The sequence below is a fragment of the Erythrolamprus reginae genome, chromosome 2 (genome assembly GCF_031021105.1).
Source record: "Erythrolamprus reginae isolate rEryReg1 chromosome 2, rEryReg1.hap1, whole genome shotgun sequence".
In the NCBI taxonomy this organism is placed as follows: domain Eukaryota; kingdom Metazoa; phylum Chordata; class Lepidosauria; order Squamata; family Dipsadidae; genus Erythrolamprus; species Erythrolamprus reginae.
The window spans coordinates 214,756,318-214,776,175 of NC_091951.1; the positions used below are offsets into that span (position 1 = coordinate 214,756,318).

At 46.7% G+C, this 19,858-nt stretch overlaps 1 protein-coding gene across 1 annotated transcript in view; it reads right to left on the bottom strand.

Moving 5' to 3' along the window:
- KRI1 (KRI1 homolog) overlaps positions 1-19,858 on the bottom strand; it is a 157,887-nt gene that overhangs the window by 62,575 nt on the left and 75,454 nt on the right. Inside the window, exons 10-13 of the mRNA XM_070741788.1 lie at positions 19,287-19,407; positions 19,088-19,183; positions 18,795-18,965; positions 13,218-13,293 (exon numbers count right to left, since the gene is read on the bottom strand). Of these exons, the coding sequence (XP_070597889.1) occupies positions 13,218-13,293; positions 18,795-18,965; positions 19,088-19,183; positions 19,287-19,407 (464 nt within the window). The remainder of the gene's footprint in view (positions 1-13,217; positions 13,294-18,794; positions 18,966-19,087; positions 19,184-19,286; positions 19,408-19,858) is intronic.

Here is a 19,858-nt window from a genome sequence, read left to right on the forward strand (position 1 = left end):
AATTGAAAAAAAAATCACAAAAAAATGGGCCGGGGCCGGCTTTTATGAACAAAATAAACCAATAAGCATTTTTTTTATTTCAATTTTTATTTCATTGTGTGCATATATGTTGAAGAGAACATGAGACTCATAAACAGTACAAATGTATAGTGATTTTGAACAGAGCAACAGGGTTAATTGTTTTGGAATAATACATAAATTCCTGATTAATAAGAAAATCTGATATTTCTAATGAAAATGAACAGAATATAATATGCTTGACTATATATCTAAAGGCCAAGTAGAGGTTTTTGGTTATGATAAATAAAGGAATAAGAAAAATAGACATTGATGAAATGATCTTGAAGGGGAAGGAAGCAGCAGGACTAAAAAGGAAATGGTATCAGAAATAATTAACTATTTTAGAATGATAAGTTATAGTGATTAACTATAGGAGTTAAATTGTTGGATTAGTTTGACAGTGAACCCAGAAGACAAAACTAGATTTTTTTTTACTGGGGATAGCTTTCTTCTTGGACGTTATATACCTAGCATAATAGATTTGTTTTAAATTTTATGATTAAAATGTTATAAACCACAAGAATTTTCTTTTTGGGGAGGAAGAGTTAGGGATATTCCATAAATTTGATTATATAACACCAGTCTGCAAATATGAGATGGGAGACATTCTGGAAAGGTTAAAGAGGATAGAAGGGGAAGTAGAAAGGAAGGAAGAGAAGGAGTGAAGAAGTAGATAGGAAGAGGAGATGAAGAAAGAAGGAGGGGAGTCTGAGAAAGAATAAAAGGAGTAGGTTGGGATAGGCTATGAAGATGCGGATAAGAATGTGTATCTATATATGTTTTTTGTAACACTGGAAGGTATATACATGTAATTTGTTTTGTGAAGGTGGAGAAAAATAAAAAACCTTTTGCTGAAAAGAAAGATTACCAAAATCACAGTTAGACTTATACTTAGAAAACAATTTTAAAATGAACAGCTTTCAAATGGTAATCAACTGGGGGGAATGATGTTCCAAAGGGTGGATATGATTTATTTATTTATTTATTTATTACTTATATTTGTATGCCGCCCCTCTCCGAAGACTCGGGGCGGCTCACAACACGTGGAAACAAATCATAAATAATCTGACAATTTAAAATATTTAAAGATTTAAGAAAGACCCCATATACTATCCTGTTTCCCCAATAGTAAGACACCCCCGATTGTAAGACGTATTGGGGGTTTCAGGGGGGTCGGCTAATATAAGCCGTACCCCGAAAGTAAGACATATGTCTTACTTTCGGGGAAACACGGGGGTATTGCTGGGGGGGGGAGCCCGATGATGTCGCTTCCAAGCTCCCCGCGCACCCCTGGCCTTTGCCTCGCCGCGGCGCCACCACCTCTTCCCCGGCTTTGCAAAGCGAAGGACGGCGCTGGTCCGAAGCGAGCCGAGCGGGCGGCGGCTTGCAGCGAAGGCGCTCGTCCCAGCAACCGAGTCCTGCCGAGGCTCGGCTGCAAGCGGCCAGCGAGGCCGACCGGCTCCGAGGCGAGCGGCCGGAGCTGCGCCCTCCTTCGCCCGCCTCCTTTCCGGCAAGCAGGTGGGGCTGCCCAACTGCGCAGAGCGGCTCCTCCCCTCCAGACACATGCTTCCCCGACACGCGTCTGCGGCTCCACGCGTGCACGCCGCTTGGAGCCCTGAGGTTGAACTTGGAAAAGGGCTCACGAGGCTCCTGTCCCGCGGCTGCCCTTCTGGACTCTGGGGAGATGCCTTCGGGAACGCGACCCTTTCCATTTTTTTCCAATGTAAGACATACCCCGAAAGTAAGACATAGTGGGGCTTTTGGGGGTAAAAAGAAAGTAAGACACTGTCTTACTTTCGGGGAAACATGGTAACAGCCATACACACAAGCATACCATATATAAATTAAACATGCCCAGGGGGAGATGTTTCAGTTCCCCCATGCCTGACGGCAAAGGTGGGTTTTAAGGAGTTTACGGAAGGCAGGAAGAGTAGGGGCAGTTCTAATCTCCGGGGGGAGTTGGTTCCAGAGGGCCGGTGCCGCCACAGAGAAGGCTCTTCCCCTGGGGCCCGCCAACCGACATTGTTTCGTTGACGGGACCCGGAGAAGGCCCACTCTGTGGGACCTAATCGGTCGCTGGGATTCGTGCGGCAGGAGGCGGTCTCGGAGATATTCTGGTCCAATGCCATGAAGGGCTTTAAAGGTCATAACCAACACTTTGAATTGTGACCGGAAACTGATCGGCAGCCAGTGCAGACTGCGGAGTGATGGTGAAACGTGGGCATACCTAGGTAAGCCCATGACTGCTCTCGCAGCTGCCTTCTGCACGATATGAAGTTTCCGAACACTTTTCAGAGGTAGCCCCATGTAGAGAGCATTACAGGAGTCGAACCTCGAGGTGATGAGGGCATGAGTGACTGTGAGCAATGAGTCCCGGTCCAGATAGGGCTGCAACTGGTGCACCAGGCGAACCTGGGCAAACGCCCCCCTCGCCACAGCTGAGAGATGGTTTTCTAATGTGAGCTGTGGATTGAGGAGGACGCCCAAGTTGCGGACCCTCTCTGAGGGGGGCAATGATTCTCCCCCCAGGGTGATGGACGGACAGATGGAATTGTCCTTGGGAGGCAGAACCCACAGCCACTCCGTGTTATCCGGGTTGAGTTTGAGTCTGTTGACACCCATCCAGGCCCCAATAGCCTCCAGGCACCGGCACATCACTTCCACCGCTTCGTTGACTGGGCATGGGGTGGAGATGTAAAGCTGGGTATCATCGGCATATTGATGATACCTCACCCCATGTCCTTGGATGATCTCACCCAGTGGTTGCATGTAGATGTTGAATAGCAGAGGGGAGAGGACCGACCCCTGAGGTACCCCACAAGGGAGCGACCTCGGAGCCGACCTCTGACCCCCCACTAACACCGACTGCGACCGGCCAGAGAGGTAGGAGGAGAACCACTGAAGAACAGTGCCTCCCACTCCCAACCCCTCCAGCTGGTGCAGAAGGATACCATGGTCGATGGTATCGAAAGCCGCTGAGAGGTCAAGAAGCACCAGGACAGAGGATAAACCCCTGTCCCGGGCCCGCCAGAGATCATCCATCAACGCGACCAAAGCGGTTTCAGTGCTGTAACCGGGCCTGAAGCCTGACTGCTGGGGACCTAGATAATCGGCTTCTTCCAAGGACAGCTGGAGCTGGAGTGCCACCACCTTCTCGACAACCTTCCCCATAAAGGGAAGGTTGGAGACTGGACGATAGTTATTGAGTACGGCTGGGTCCAGGGAGGGCTTCTTGAGGAGGGGGCGCACAAGCGCTTCTTTATAGAGAGATGGAAAGACTCCCCTCCCCAAGGAAGCGTTGGCAATCTCCTGGGCCCAGCTCCGTGTCACCTCACTGCTGGCCGAAACCAACCAGGAGGGACACGGATGCAGTAAACAGGTGGCGGAACTCACAGCTCCAATGGCCTTGTCCACTTCATCAGGTGTCACCAGATCAAACTCTTCCCAGACAGGTGGACAAGTACGTGCCCCAGTCACCTCAACTGACTCGTTGTCAGTCGACTCTGTATTACAATTGGAGTCGAGATCAGCCCGGATCCGAGCGACTTTATCAGCGAAAAACGTGTTAAAATCCTCGGCACTGCTCTGCAAGGGCTCCCCAGCTCCCCCCTGGTTAAGAAGGGAGCGGGTCACCCTAAACAGAGCGGCCGGGCGGAATTCCGCTGATGCAATCAAGGCGGCATGGTACGCGCATCTTGCCGCCTTGAGCGCCACTTTGTAAGTCTTAATAAAAGCTCTTACAAGTGTTCGATCGGATTCGGACCTACTCTTCCTCCATCGCTTCTCTAGACGTCTCTTTTGGCGTTTCAACTCCCGGAGCTCCTCGTTGAACCATGGGGCTCTACGGGGTCTAGCGCCACGGAGAGGTCGCAAAGGCGCAATCCGGTCAAGAGCCCCTGCCGCAGCCGTATTCCAGGCCTCAGCAAGGGACTCCGCCGAACTGTGGACGAGTGCCTCTGGAATAACCCCAAGCGCCGTCTGAAAGCCCTCTGGGTCCATCAGGCGTCTGGGGCGGAACATCTTCATTGGTTCCGCCTCCCTGCGGGGAAGGATTGGAGCCAGGAAGTCAAGCCGTAGTAGAAAATGGTCTGACCATGACAAAGGCAACACTTCTAAGCTCCTTAGTCTCGGACCATTACTCAATTGCTCGGAAAGGAATACCATGTCAGGTGCGTGCCCTCCCTCGTGAGTCGGACCCTGTACTACTTGAGTCAGGTCCATGGCTGTCATGGTGGCCATGAACTCCTGTGCCAGCCCAGAGGTTTCGCCGAGTGACGGCAGGTTGAAGTCCCCCAGGACAATGAGTCCGGGGAACTCCACCGCCAACCCGGCTACCTCGTCGAGTAGCACAGGCAGGGCTTTTGACACGCAGCTGGGAGGCAGGTACGTGAGAAATAAGCCCACCTGAACCCCTAAGTCCAACTTCAGCAAGAGACTCGCAACCCGCAATTTCCGGAGCAATGAGTCTACGCAGGCAAAGGCTCTCCCTGGCTATAATAGCCACTCCTCCCCCCCCTTCCCTTGGGTCGAGGTTGATGCCATACCTGAAACTCGGCTGGGCAAATTTCAGAGAGAGGAACACCTCCCTCCGGGCCCAGCCAGGTTTCAGTAATACAAGCCATGATGATAGAAGAACTGTTGTACATACCTGAACGGTCTTCTCAGTGCTCTGGAAGGAGAGTCCATCATGGGTTGTTAACCAATCCTATTGGTAGAGACTGAGTTAATTTGAATAATTAACAGTCACCGCCCCCTTAGCAGCCCCCATGAGCCAGTTTTAAAAACGAAGACAATGTAAAAACCATAAAAATTTATTAACTCCATAACAATGTATAACCTTCAACAGTCCCAACACTCCGGCAACCTGGCCAAACACCATGCCAGGTGGGTTTGGACTCTCCTTCCAGAGCACTGAGAAGACCGTTCAGGTATGTACAACGGTTCTTCTCCATTGACTCTGGAAGGAGAGTCCATCATGGGATATACCAAAGATCAAATCCCCTGGGAGGGAAAAGGCTGGGCCGAGGTCGTTGGAGTGGCACACACTCGCTGCAAGACACGCCTGCCAAAGGAAACCTCTGCCGAAGCCAAGGAGTCCAGTCTATAGTGGCGTATAAAAGTAGAAGCTGATGCCCAAGTCGCTGCACGACAAATCTCCTCTAAAGAAGCTTGCATTGACCAAGCCGCCGAAGTAGCTGCACTCCTGGTCGAATGTGCCATCACCCCAGCGGGAGGTAACTGAGATCTTGCTGTATAAGCCTCCGCAATGCAATCCCTAATCCAGCGACTAAGGGATTGTGAAGAAACTCCAAGACCCATCGTGGCCTGAGCAAAGGAGACAAACAGTCTTTCAGTCTTTCGGAATGCTGCTGTCCTCCTGATATAGAGCTTCAAAGCACTTCGGACATCAATCTTGTGCCAACAGAAGTTCAGAAGGATGTTGACCATGCGTGCAGAAGTCCGGAAGAACAAGTTCTTGCCTTCTGTGAAAATCCGAATTCACCTTCGGGATGAACGAAGGATCCAGCCTCAGCACCACTCTATCCGGATGGAACACACAGAAGTCTGGTCTAACGGACAGTGCTGACAGCTCCGAAACTCTACGGGCAGATGTAATCGCCACCAAGAACAATGTCTTAATTGATACTACATGAAATTGACCTCATGGGCTCAAAGGGAGGTCCAGTGAGTGCACGTAGCACCAGGGTGAGATCCCATGTCGGGAATCTCTATACAGGAGGAGCGTGCTTGTTAATAGCTCCCTTGATGAAATCCCTCACCCATGGGTGGTGAGCCAAAGACCGAAATTCTGACAAACGGATTATAGTCGAAAGGGTCGCCACTTGCCTCTTTAAGGTGTTAGGGGCTAAGCCCCACTCAATTCCCGATTGGAGAAATTCCAGGATTGCAATTAACGAGGCTTGCTTCGGGTCACATTGGCGGTTGGAACAAAATCTGCAGAAGGCTGCCCATGTCGCCTGATATATCCGCAATGTCGATGGACGACGAGCCGCCTGCATTGTAGCAATGACCATGTCCGGTAGATGTTGCTGCATCAGTCTCTCCCGCTCACACGCCAGGCGGCTAGTTGGAACCATTGAGGATGCGGGTGACAAATGGACCCCTGACTGAGCGAGATGACCTGATCTGGGATCCTCCAAGGAGAGAACACTGATAGGGCTACCAGGTCTGCGAACCACGGACGGCGCGGCCAGTATGGAGCCACTATGATCACCTCAGCTCTCTCCCGGATTACTTTGTCCAGTACCCTTTGTATCAGACATGTCGGGGGAAATGCATATAACAGACCCCTGGGCCATGGAGACAAGAGGGCGTTGACCCTGTCTGCTTTCGGTGTTGGGAACCGAAAATAAAATCTTACTAGTTGCATGTTGGCTTGTGATGCAAAAAGGTCCACCAGAGGAGTCCCGAAGTGTTGAATTATCTGATGAATACTCCGGGATCTAGTCTCCACTCTGCGGGGTCCAGGGTAGACCTGCTCAGCCAGTCTGCCTGAACGTTGCTGGTCCCGGCAATGTGTTCCGCCGACAGTGAAGCTAAGTGGGCCTCGGCCCAGTTTAAAAGGGCCGCTGACTCGACCATCAGGCGGAGAGATTTCGTTCCCCCCTGATGGTTCAAGTGAGCCCTGGTAGCCACATTGTCAGTTAAAACCAACACATGCTTGCCCTGAACCCAAGGTGAAAAGGCTTGAAGAGCTAGAAAAACTGCCCTGAGCTCCAAATAGTTGATGTTGATTGGGCTCAGATCTTCTGGAGACCAAAGTCCCTGGGCCATATGCAGTCCCATGTGGGCCCCCCAGCCGGACAGACTGGCATCCGTTGTGAGGATTAGGCGGTCCCGTTTGCAAAAGAGGGACCCCTTGCGCAAGGCTGGGGAAGTCCACCATCTCAATGATTCCCTGACCTCTGAAGGAAGCCGCACAGACCTTTGTGAATGACTCATTTTGACCCTTTGCGATGGAAGAAGGAACCATTGAAGGACCCTTATATGGTGACGAACCCAGGGCACAATGCCGATAGCCAAAACAAGGGTCCCCAGCACCTTTGAAAGAAATGCAAGAGATACTCGCTGCTGGTGCCGAAGGTGTAAGATCAATTGCCGAATGTTTGCTATTCTTTCTGGGGATAAGGTTACAGTCCCTGTGGATGTATCTATTATGGACCCCAGGTGTAACAGTCTGGCTGTTGGAAGAAGATGACTTTTTTCTTCGTCGATTGTGAACCCGTGGGATTCCAACGTCTGTCTCGTGACTGCCAGATCTTCCAGCGCCCTGAGCGGGGACCTGGACAGGATAATAAGGTCGTCTAGGTACGCTAGAACCCGAATGCCATGGGACCTGATACGGGCAGTCAAGACGTCGAGTAGCTTCGTAAATGTGCGAGGGGCCGAAGAGAGGCCGAATGGCATTGCCCAGTATTGGTAGTGGGACCCGTTCAGGTTGAATCGGAGAAACCTCCGATGAGCCGGCAGGATTGGCACATGTAAATAGGCTTCTTTCAAGTCTATGGATGTCAATAGATCGTGCCTCCGGATTGAAGTCAAGATGGTTTGGAGGGAATTTTGAAATTAGATGTTTATAAAGCGTTCGATAAAGTTAACCATAGTTACTTATATAAATTATGTAACAAATTAAATATGGGGGAAAAATTTTGTGAAACTATAAAAGAGATTTATAAAGGAAATGAAGCATATATAAGAGTGAATGGACAAAGAACGCAGAGTATTAAAATATTAAACGGCACCAAGCAGGGATGCCCTCTGTCTCCAAAATTATTCGTAATAGCAATAGAGATCTTAGCTAATAAGATAAGACAAGATAACACTTGGGCAGGATATAGAATAGGGGAATTAGAAATGAAAATAAATTTATTTGCAGATGATGCAATTATATTGACCCAGACCCCGATGGAGATGATTAAAGGTATAACAAATATTTTAGAAGAGTTTAAGCAGGAATCGGGACTGTCGGTTAATATGGAAAAATCAGAGATTATGTGTTTAAATATAGATCCGAGAGAACAGATAGAAATTAGGAAAGAATCAGGGTTGAAATTAGGACTTAAAAAAATAAAATATTTGGGAATTTGGTTATTAAAAAACCCAGTGAAAATGGAAGAGATTAATTATAGAATAACATGGAGGAAAATGTTGAAACAGATGAGGAGCTGGAAAGATAAAAAGCTAAGGAGACTCTCTAAAATAAGAGCTTTAAAAATGATGATAGCTCCCAAGATGATGTACCTATTTCAGGTGCTGTCGGGGGGGTTATCGGTATGTAAGGTTAAAGAGTGGGATAAAAAATTAAATTATTGGATTGAAGAAGATAAGAGACCAAGAATAAGAAAAAAGTGGTTAATTGCGAATGAAAAAGAGGGGGGATGGGGTGTTCCATGTTTGGAGCTGTATAGGGAAGCTTTTCAAATGGAAAGGTTAATGGAGTTGCAATTAAGTGAAAATAAATGGGAGAAATTGGAAAAACAGATAAACGGGATGAATAATAGAGAATTAATTTTTAGGAAGTGGAATAGGAGAGATATAGGTAAATTAATAGGCCCAATGAAAGGGACTATGGAAATTTGGAAAAAATGGCAAGGGAAAATAGGATTATATAAATCTAAACTGTCATCGCTTTATGTAATAAATAGAGAAAACGAAATTAACTTAAATAGGGTTATAGGAGAGTTGAAGGGAAGAGGGATAACTAAGATAGAACAGTTATACGAGAAGGATGGCAGGCCAAGTAGAAATCGTATAGAATGGTGGTTAGGTAAGGGAAGGTGGTTACAAATAAATGCAATATGTAAATATCTAAATGAAAGGGAGAATAAAGAAGTATTATGGTGGGAGGAGACAGGGTTAGAGAAAATAATAAGAGAAAAAAGTGAGGGGATAAAGGCGCAAGCAACTAATATATACAAACTGCTAGTGCAGTCAGATGGGGACACGATTGATGGATTGACTAAATGGTGGCAAAATGAGATATTAGTAGAGGTACAAGAAATGGAAAATATAGTAGAAGATATAAGGAAAATTAAAAATACAAGAATTAGGGAAATGAGAAGGAAAATATTACATAAGTGGTATTTTACTCCCGTTCAATTTGCACATTTTCAGCAGAATGTCAGGGGGAATTGTTGGCATGGTTGTCAAGATAAAGGAGTGTTTATGCATATGTTTTGGGAATGCCCGATAGTGCAGGAATTTTGGCAAAAAGTGAAAGAGGATATCAATGGAATGTTAAATATACAATGGACAATCACTAAGGAAATGGCAGTACTAGTAAAAAGCAATGCGATGGGAGAATTTAGAGAAATAAAAAAAGCAGCAATAGAAAGTGCTCAGGCAGTAATAGTTTTGGGTTGGAAGGATGCGACAAAATGGACAATGCAAAATTGGTATAGGTACATGGTGGATCATATTCAATTTGAAATTATGGAAAAAAGGATAAATTTGGATAATGAAACTGATTTGGGACGGCTGATGGGACGGTGGGACAAGGTAAGACGATATATGACGAGTAGAATCCGAGACCAAGCTACAAGAAATAAACTAGAATCACTCTATAATATGTAGACAGATATATTGCTCTTGGGTTAAGTGGATTATAAAAGAAATACCCCCAATTTGGTGGTGGGGAATGTGTGTATGTCGGGGTGGTGGGCACAATTCACATTTCACTACGCACTGTTTTATGTTGTGTGATTTTAAAATTGTTAAAAATCAATAAATAAAATTATAAAAAAAAAAAAAAGATGGTTTGGAGGGAATGCATCCGAAACCGTCGATACTTGATGTACGGTAGGTATTGAGGTGTTTTAAATTGAGGATCATTCGGACCCCTCCCGATGTTTTTGGTACAAGGAACACCCTTGAATAAAAACCTGTACCTATTGCGTGCCTGGGCACGTCCTCTATTGCCCGTATTTCCAAGAGATGGGCTATTTCCTTTTGAAGTTGCGACCTCTTTTGGGGGTCCCGCTGAACTGGGCACTGAACATAACGGTTTGGTGGGGGCTGGAGGAACTCCAAACGCAAACCCTGGGAGATGGTTGCTAACGCCCACCTGTCGGATGACGTAGTCCGCCAGGAGGCTTCGAAAAATTGAAGTTTGCCTCCCAGGGGTTGATGAACAGAGTCACTTAGGGCGCTTGAAGCCCCTCTGGTTTCCACGAAAGGGACGCCTCGTTTGTTGATACCCTCTCTGGCGATCCTGGAAGGGCACTCTATCACTCCGAAAGGTGGTAGGAGTATACTGGTTCTGGGAATACGGTCTTGTATTCTGACCAGCTGGAGCAGAGGAGTCCCACCGAAAGGGCTACCTGCGTTGGTAGGGGTTATAGCGACGATCCTGGCGCCTGTAGGCTCTGGGGAGGGACTTCCTTTTGTCCTTGTCCTCAACGAGGACTGGATCCAATGCTTCCCCAAAAAGCTTGTCCCCCTGAAAGGGCGATGAGGCCAGGTTCCATTTAGACTTCAGGTCTGCTGGCCAGCTTCTCAGCCAGAGGAGGCGCCTTGATGACAGAGTGGTCGCCATACTCGTGGCCGAAAACTTGGCAGCATGCAGTGACATCAGCTGAAAATTCCGCTGCCTTTAACAGCTTTCCAAGATCTTGACGCAATCGACCCTCATCCGGTCCAAGTCTGGCCTGCATCTCCTGCAGCCATACTATCGATGCTCTAGTGAAAAAGGAAGCAGCCGCCGCTGCTCTAAATCCCCAGCTTGCCATCTGATGTGTTTTGCGTAATAACACCTCTGCCTTTCTGTCCTCAGGTTTCAGGCTGTCACCAGTCTCTGAGGGCACTAATGACTTGGAAATCAGCTGCATGACTGGCTGATCTATAGGAGGGAATTCCAGTAATTTCTCTACCTCCTCATCAAATGTGTAGAATCTTCTTTCTACTGCAGAGGGACCCTGAGCTGCAGCTGGGTGTTGCCAGGGTCTTTTAACACTTTGCTGGAAAATATCAGAGGATGGAATGTGCTCAGACTCGGGCTGGGGTTCCTTAAACAGGACCGTAGACGGTTTGGTCCCATCCGTGGTGTCTGTTGATTTCCCAGGACCTGGTAAGTCTACAGTCTGTTTGGCCTTATGAAGCAAGACCCTGAAAGTTGAAGCCTTAAATAAACCAGCCGCTACCGGCTGTTCTGGCGGTGTTTCATCATCAGGAAGCTCATAGTCTTTTTCAGTGTCCTCCAAAGGGTTTGCTTCTTCAGCCCAAGACCCCAAACCCGAGGGGGGCGGTGCACACCAAAGGTTCTTTGACTGAACAGGGCGAGGTTGCTGTGTAACTTGTTGCACCCCTGCCGCCATCCCCTGAGAGTAGGCATTTGTAATCAAGTCCTGCATTGAAGGGGACATCTGATGCCAAGAATCTGGCTGTGCCCGCAACCTTGCTGCTGTGGGTGTGAAGGTAGCAGAAGGACCCTGGTTGCTCCTCACAGAGTGTGATGCAGAGCCTGGCCTAGGCCCACTGTGGCCTGGAGATGGCAGAATTTGGTTCATGGCAAACTGCCTCTCAGGGGACCAGTCCTTCTCAGAAAAGGGCTCAACAGGCCTCATGGTAGGTTGCGCTTCCCTGGCCATAGACAAGTGCGAAGGCATAGAAGTTAACACGGGCGGTTGGAGTGTTGCTTCTAACCTCTGTTCTAAGGCCTTTATCCTCCTTTCCGCCTCCTTAAGGGAGGATGAAGAGGCCTGGGAGGACTTGGACTTGTCCTTTGACTTGGGCATTTTGGCCTTATCCTTGGACACCGTTGAAGGAGAGGTCACTTTCTCCGGAGTAGTGTGGCTCTCCATAGTACTCACACAAACTGGCAAACGTATACAGTATTCCAGGAACTGTCAAACTGCACTTGTCAGACTCTCTCACAGAGCGAAAATGGCGATCGGGAGCACTGACAGGCTTGCGCATGCGCAGAATAGCCTGATTAGTTCAATCGCGCCCTTTGACAGGACGGAGAGGAACTTTCCCGCCTTTGCCGCTATTTTGTGCCCGAGAAGAAGCTCCCCAAAATGGTGGCGCCTGAGGCGATACCGCCCTTCCACCAGCACTTGAAGCCTCGGCACGGGGCTTTCACGCCCGGAACGCCAAGCCGCTGCGTTCCTTCAATCGCCGAGCCGCTCTTCTAGCAGCCGAAAAACAAGTTTTAAAATCGGCGGCGCGGCGGCGGCAATCTTAACCAAGCGCCGAACAGCTGAGAGGCGCTGGCACGCGTCCAAGTCTTTTCGGCTTTTATTACGAGACACGTTCCTGGAGCCTCGCAGTGGGGGGGGGGGCGGACCCCCCCACCTTCGGCTCGCAGCCGGGTTTGGCCTCGGAGGTCAGTGACCCTAGGCTGCGGTGCTCCTCGCCTGGGGCAGTACCCTCTGAGGGAAGAGGTCCCCGAGGAGAATCGATGGAGGTGGTGCCCGCGGAGGGCAGAGACCCCTCCTGTAAGCTCTTCACCTGTAGTAAAACAAGGATAGAAAGAGAGAAAAATATTAAACACATTAAACACACAATTTATTACAATAAATACTTAAGCATAACTCAGATCAATAAAAACTACAGTCTCTACACTTGGACTGAGTTTTTAAAACTGGCTCATGGGGGCTGCTAAGGGGGCGGTGACTGTAAATTATTCAAATTAACTCAGTGTCTACCAATAGGATTGGTTAACAACCCATGATGGACTGTCCTTCCAGAGTCAATGGAGAAAAGGCTTTTGTCTCAAATCCCATCATGTTGTCACTTCATCCAAAATTGAATTTTATTTATTTATTTATTTGTCAAGTACGGATTGGTAGTATACAAAGATATAACAATGTTTATATACGTGATATTGGTACTAATAATAAAGAAACATTAGGACAGGGACAGTAGGCACGCAGTGACCTTATACATGCCCCTTATGATCATTCTGATCATCATGAGGATCATCAAAATGAAAACCTACTTCGTTGTCTTGGGTGACATCTGTGAAAAAAATTCTGGTGCTCAGGCATGAAAATGTGCCGCTCTATAACTATACTTTTCTGCACACACTGAAAAAACATTAGAGGGAACATTGGTCAGAACCCTGACACTCCTTATATTAATATATGTTTTTTCACATGAATAGCAATTTCCCCTTGCTCCAAGATGTCCCAACATACCGTCAATTCCTTCTTCAGTTTCAAATTGTGGTTTCTCTTCCTCACCAGCTCCATAGTACACATCGCCAAAATAGTTCTACATAAGGAAAAGATAACATTCCAGATTTATTTCTTCTGGAGAAAATAAATCTTTAGCATTCTTGAAACCACATTTTTCCTCCCCATTTAATCTTTTTAAACAAAAAAAGTATAGCTGATTGAAACTGTTCCGCAGACACAGTGCCTGCTCCCTGTGACAAACACCTTCCTCAAGACAGACATGATTTATTTATTTATTTATTTATCAGATTTGTATGCCGCCCCTCTCCGCAGACTCGGGGCAGATAACAGCAGCAATAATACAATGTAAACAAATCTAATATTTAAGTTAATTTAAAACCCCAATTTAGAAACCAATCATACATACTGACATACCATGCATAAATTTTATAAGCCTAGGGGGAGGGAAAGTCTCAATTCCCTCATGCCTGACGACAGAGGTGGGTTTTAAGGAGCTTACAAAAGGCCAGGAGGGTGGGGGCAACTCTGATAACTGGGGGGAGTTGGTTCCAAAGGGTCGGGGTTGCCACAGAGAAGGCTCTTCCCTTGGGTCCCGCCAAACGACATTGTTTAGTTGACGGGACCCGGAGAAGGCCAACTCTGTGGGACCTAACCGGTCGCTGGGATTCGTGCGGCAGAAGGCGGTCCCGGAGGTATTCTGGTCCGGTGCCATGAAGGGCTTTATAGGTCATAACCAACACTTTGAATTGTGACCGGAAACTGATAGGCAACCAATGCAGACTGCGGAGTGTTGGTGTGACATGGGCGCCTCCTCCTCAAGAAGCCTTCCCTGGACCCAACCATTCGCAACAACTATCGCCCAGTCTCCAACCTTCGCTTTATGGGGAAGGTTGTTGAGAAGGTGGTAGCGCTCCAGTGGTCCTTGGAAGAAGCCGATTATCTAGGTCCTCAACAGTCAGGATTCAGGCCCGGCTACAGCATGGAAACTGCTTTGGTCACGCTGATGGATGATCTCTGGCGGGCCCGGGACAGGGGTTTATCCTCTGTCCTGGTGCTTCTTGACCTCTCAGCGGCTTTCGATACCATCGACCATGGTATCCTTCTGCGCCAGCTGGAGGGGTTGGGAGTGGGAGGCACTATTCTTCAGTGGTTCTCCTACTGCCTCAGTCGGTCGCAGTCGGTGTTAGTGGGGAGTCAGAGGTCGATCTCTAGGTTGCTCCCTTGTGGGGTACCTCAGGGGTCGGTCCTCTCCCCCCTGCTATTTAATATCTACATGAAACCGCTGGGTGAGATCATCCAAGGGCATGGGGTGAGGTATCATCAGTATGCAGATGATACCCAGCTCTACATCTCCTTGTCCAGTCAGCGAAGCAGAAGTGATGTGCCGGTGCATGCAGGCTGTTGGGGTCTGGATGGGTGTCAACAGACTCAAACTCAACCCTGATAAGACGGAGTGGCTGTGGGTTTTCCCTTCCAAGGACAATTCTATCTGTCCGTCCATCACCCTGGGGGAGGGAGTCATTGACCCCCTCAGAGAGGGTCCGCAACTTGGGTGTCCTCCTCGATCCACAGCTCACATTAGAGAAACATCTTTCAGCTGTGGCGAGGGGGGCATTTGTCCAGGTTTGCCTGCTGCACCAGTTGCGGCCCTATTTGGACTGGGAGTCACTGCTCACAGTCACTCATGCCCTCATCACCTCGAGGTTCGACTACTGCAATGCTCTCTACATGGGGCTACCTTTGAAAAGTGTTCAGAAACTTCAGATCATGCAGAATGCAGCTGCGAGAGCAGTCATGGGCTTCCCCAAATATGCCCATGTTACACCAACACTCCGCAGTCTGCATTGGTTGCCGATCAGTTTCCGGTCACAATTCAAAGTGTTGGTTATGACCTATAAAGCCCTTCATGGCACCGGACCAGAATACCTCCAGGACCGCCTTCTGCCGCACAAATCCCAGCGACCGGTTAGGTCCCACAGAGTGGATCTTCTCCGGGTCCCGTCAACTAAACAATGTCGTTTGGCGGGACCCAGGGGAAGAGCCTTCTCTGTGGTGGCCCTGGCCCTTTGGAACCAACTCCCCCCAGAGATTAGAATGGCCCCCACCCTCCTCGCCTTTCATAAACTTCTTAAAAACCAGCTCTGCCGTCAGGCATGGGGGAACTGAGATATTCTTTCCCCCTAGGCCTTTACAATTTACGCATGGTATGTCTGTCTGTATGTATGTTTGGTTTTTATAATAAGGGTATTTTTTAGTTATTTTAGTATTGGATTGGATTGTTACTTGTTGTTTTTATCATTGTTGTTAGCCACCCCGAGTCTACGGAGAGGGGCAGCATACAAATCCAATAAATAAATAAATAAACTCCATACACAGCAGTACAGAACTAACTCCTTTCCAGGTCACCAGTGGACAAGATTTTGTTCCCATGCCGGAACTACCTATTGTACCTCCTTCGTCCATCATGTTGGCGGAGTGGATGGAGAAACTCAAGAGAGGATGGGAGGACACCAAGAAGGCGCTAACAGAGGCTGCAAAAGCTTACATGAATCAAGCGGACAAACACCGATCTCCTCAACCCCCTTTTAAAGTGGGAGATAAAGTTTTCCTGTCAACCAGATACATTCGGCTAAAGCTGCCTAGCAAAAAGCTAGGTCCCAAATTTCTGGGTCCTTTCTCAATTGTGAAAGTATCAACCCGGTCACGGTGCAGCTTGCATTGCCTAGAATCCTAGGGAGGATCCACCCTGTCTTTCACTGCAGCCTGCTTAAGCTGGTGATCGGGTCCAACATTGGGCTACGTGCACAGTCGCCCCCTCTATGAAGTGAAAAAAAATTGGATTCTTGCATTTTCTGGGGTAATTTGCAGTACCTGCTTCATTGGAAGGGGTACCCTCTGTAGGAGGCTACCTGGGTTAAGAGTCGGGATGTCAAGTCTGATAGATTAATTAAGCAATTCCATGAAAATTACCCAACCAAACCAAAGTCTCCCCTGGGGGGGGGCAGAATCTAAGAGCGATACTAATTCCTATATGTTTTATTAATGTTACAGGAGATGGTCATTGCGAAGGGGGGTTGCCTGTCAGGACGAAGCCATTGTGTGGATTCAGAGACTTTGGCCTGCCACAATAGTTTAACATTAGGAGCATTGGGAGGGGCAGTGGGTGCTGGGAAGACCTTAGTATTGGAATGAAGATGGTGTGACCAGCATGGTTCTGTTAATAAATCGAACCTTGAGTGGCAGAATTGGACTGGAACTTGATTTATTTCTCAGATGCTATTTGGGGCGCTAACACCATGGATGACAAAGGACATATAGAGAGAGACCTATGAATCCAGCTGCCCTGTGGGTGCATTGGCACAAAGGCTACCCAGAAGACCACCTATTGCAGACCGTGATAAGCCCCTCAAGGTAGGAAACATCAATTAACTTTATTATGGGATTATCAGAAAGCATTAAGAATACCGTGATTTGGGTTGTTATGGATCTTTTGTCACAAATAAGTTTCATTCAAGTCAAGCTTGAGTTCCAGTGAATGGACATGTACATATATTTTTTTTGATGATAAAATGGAAGAGGTCTCCATTTTTTTCAGAATGTTTTTACAGCTTTGCATCCTAGTCTATATTTCTGGTATTTTTACATCATTTCCCATCCACAAACTAACCAAATGTAATCTTGCTCAACTTTATTTAGATCAATTAGATTTGGTTAGGGATTACCTGGGCAGTTATTTGAAGACAGATGTTTTTAAAATGCAAATGGTCAGAGTGGCCCTTGCAAATTTAGCACTTGCAAATTTACTAGGATATTCATGGATATTAAATAGTATGTCATTCTGAATTATAAACAAAGATGTTTTACTCTGATCAATGCAGTAAGAAAATGATCTGTTTTCTAATGAGATGCTGGAACATTTTTGAGCTATTCCTCAGTTTCAGCAGGCTTAAGGACAATGCCTTTTAACAGTTAAATATTTTGATGGGTTCTTGGGAAAGTTACTTTTGCCAGGCATTTCTAGTTCATGCATTCAGTTGTCATATTTTATTTATTTGTTTTGTCAAGTACATATTGGTGGTATATAAAGATATAATAATATTTATATACTTGATACTAGTAAGAGGGAAACATTAGGACAGGGAAGGCACTCTGGTGCACTTATGCACACCCCTTACTGACCTCTTAGTAATCAGGAGAAGTCAACAGAGGATAGTCTAAGGGTAAAGTATTGGGAGTTAGGAGATGATACTACAGAGTCTGGTAGTGAGTTCCATGCATCAACTATTCGAATACTAAAGTATCCAAAAATGGTAATTCAACCAGCTGTACACAAAGCCAAATCTAGATTTACAATAAGCACGTACAGTGATACCTCGTCTTATGAACGCCTCTTCATACAAACTTTTCAAGATACGAACCCGGTGTTTAAGATTTATTTGCCTCTTCTTAAGAACTATTTTCACCTTACGAACTGGAGCCAGGGTGCGTGTGCAATCTCTTACTGCTACAGGGATTCCCCTGCCTTGTGACTGCCACTGCTGGATTTCCCATTTGCTTGCCACCACCGCCGAGATTCCATGCCTCCTTTTGCTTGCACCTGCAGTCCTGAGGCAGGGAACACTGGAGCTGCCCCATTTCCCTGCCACTTTCCCCTCTAGCCCTCCGCTTCCCCTGCTCCCTGCAGCCACCCCATCCCGCTGCCAAAATCCCCCCTACCTACCGCTTCCTTTGCCCCATCTCGCTCCTAAAATCACCCCTCCAAAAGCTTCCTATGTTGCCCCAAATCACTCCCAAAATGACCCCTCCAAAAGCTTCCTATGTTGCCCCAAATCGCTCCCAAAATCACCCCTCCAAAAGCTTCCTACGCCTCCTCAAAATCACCTCTCCTTTCAAAATGCCTCATTTCTCTTTGCTGCCTTTCTTCACTCCATTTGCTTTTGTTGTGATCTTGATTTGGGGTGGCATAGGAAGCGTTTGAAGGGGTAATTTTGGAGGTGATTTGGGGTGGCACAGGAAGCAGCTGGAGGGGTGATTTTAGGAGTGATTTGGAGCAATGTAGGAAGCTTTTGGAGGGGTGATTTTGGGAGCGATTTGGGGCGGCGTTAGCCTTCGTTAGGACCTCCATTGCTTGCTTCTCCTCGCTGTCCATCTCCACTCCGTTAGCCTTCACTCTGTCCACCCGCCGCTCTTTTTTAAGCCTTAAAGTTTGGATTTTCCTAATGGGTTTGCACACATTATTTGCTTTTACATTGATTCCTATGGGAAACATTGCTTCATCTTACGAACCTTTCTACTTACGAACCACATCATGGAACGACTTAAGTTTGTAAGACAAGGTATCACTGTACTTAGGTAAGCAAGGACTTGTCATGTCATGCAAAGAACAAAGAAAAAACCCTGAATTCCACCATCAAAATTTCACTAGTGCCATAAATTCTAACAAAGAATTTGTTATTTGCTATTCTACCATAGCCCCAGTTTCACACAATCAAGACTCTTAAATTTGGAAGTAGGAATCAGATTTACTCTAGAGCAGTCTATGATTTATTCTGTCTAAGTAAAGGAAAGAACACTCACCTCCATGAGTTGGTCATGCAGGTTGGAATCAAAATCTCCTTCCAGATCACTTTCTTGAAAACTGTTACCTGCTCTACCAGTGATCTTATGTAGCTTTTCTAGTCGTTCCAGGATCTCCTGACGCTTCAGGTTCTTCAGGTGCTTCATCTCCTGATGCTTCTGTTCCCTCTCCTTTTAAACAAATTAGTAAGTCAATGAACTAGGAAAGTGAGTGCTGGTTAAGAGATACATGAGGTACATTGATTAATGAGGCACATTGGGTTAAGATTTAGGCCAGATTCCATGCCACTCACTTTTCTCTTTCGCTCCCATATTTCTTGGCGCTTCTCTTTACGGTGCTCATCCTTTCGACGGACAGATGTTGCAATAATGCGGGGATATGTTTTTACCTGTTAGGGAGGGAATGGGAGTGAAAAGAGAAAGAGGCTTTACCCAATGAACCGAGCATTTGGTCTTCCCATTGAGATTTCTAGCCACTTCTACCACACTTACATGTTGTGCTTCAGGTTCCTCAAAACGAAAGTTGTACTTGCGCTCAAAATCCTCTTGCTTCTTTAAAAAGAATTCACCCTCATCTGATGAGTCTGAAACAGCCAGCTGGATCCCAGTTAGCCTATGGGGAGGCAGCCCATATCAGGACACAGTATTAAGTAAGTTGATGATTCTTAAAGCATGATTCTAGGATAACTGGGAGTCCCAAGATCCTCTTAAGGCTCCACGAAATCAAAATGCCAGATATTAAATACGTTAAAAAAACTGTAATTTAATTTGTTTAAAATGTTGGGAATTTTCATGACAAATATTTATGTCAATATCTGATGAACTTAATATTGTTATTCAATAAATAAATATTTTACAAATGCATCAATTTTAATGTTGATAAATATAACCCATACAAATGAAAACTTTTTAATGGTCTTCATTAATTTTTAAAAGAGGGAAGGGGTCCTGGGAGCAAAAGGTTTAAGACACTGAATTGATCAAACATAGCTGAAATACAGTATTTTCTACAATTCAATATTCCTATTTCTTGTTAGGCACATTGCATAACACTTCAGAAATTC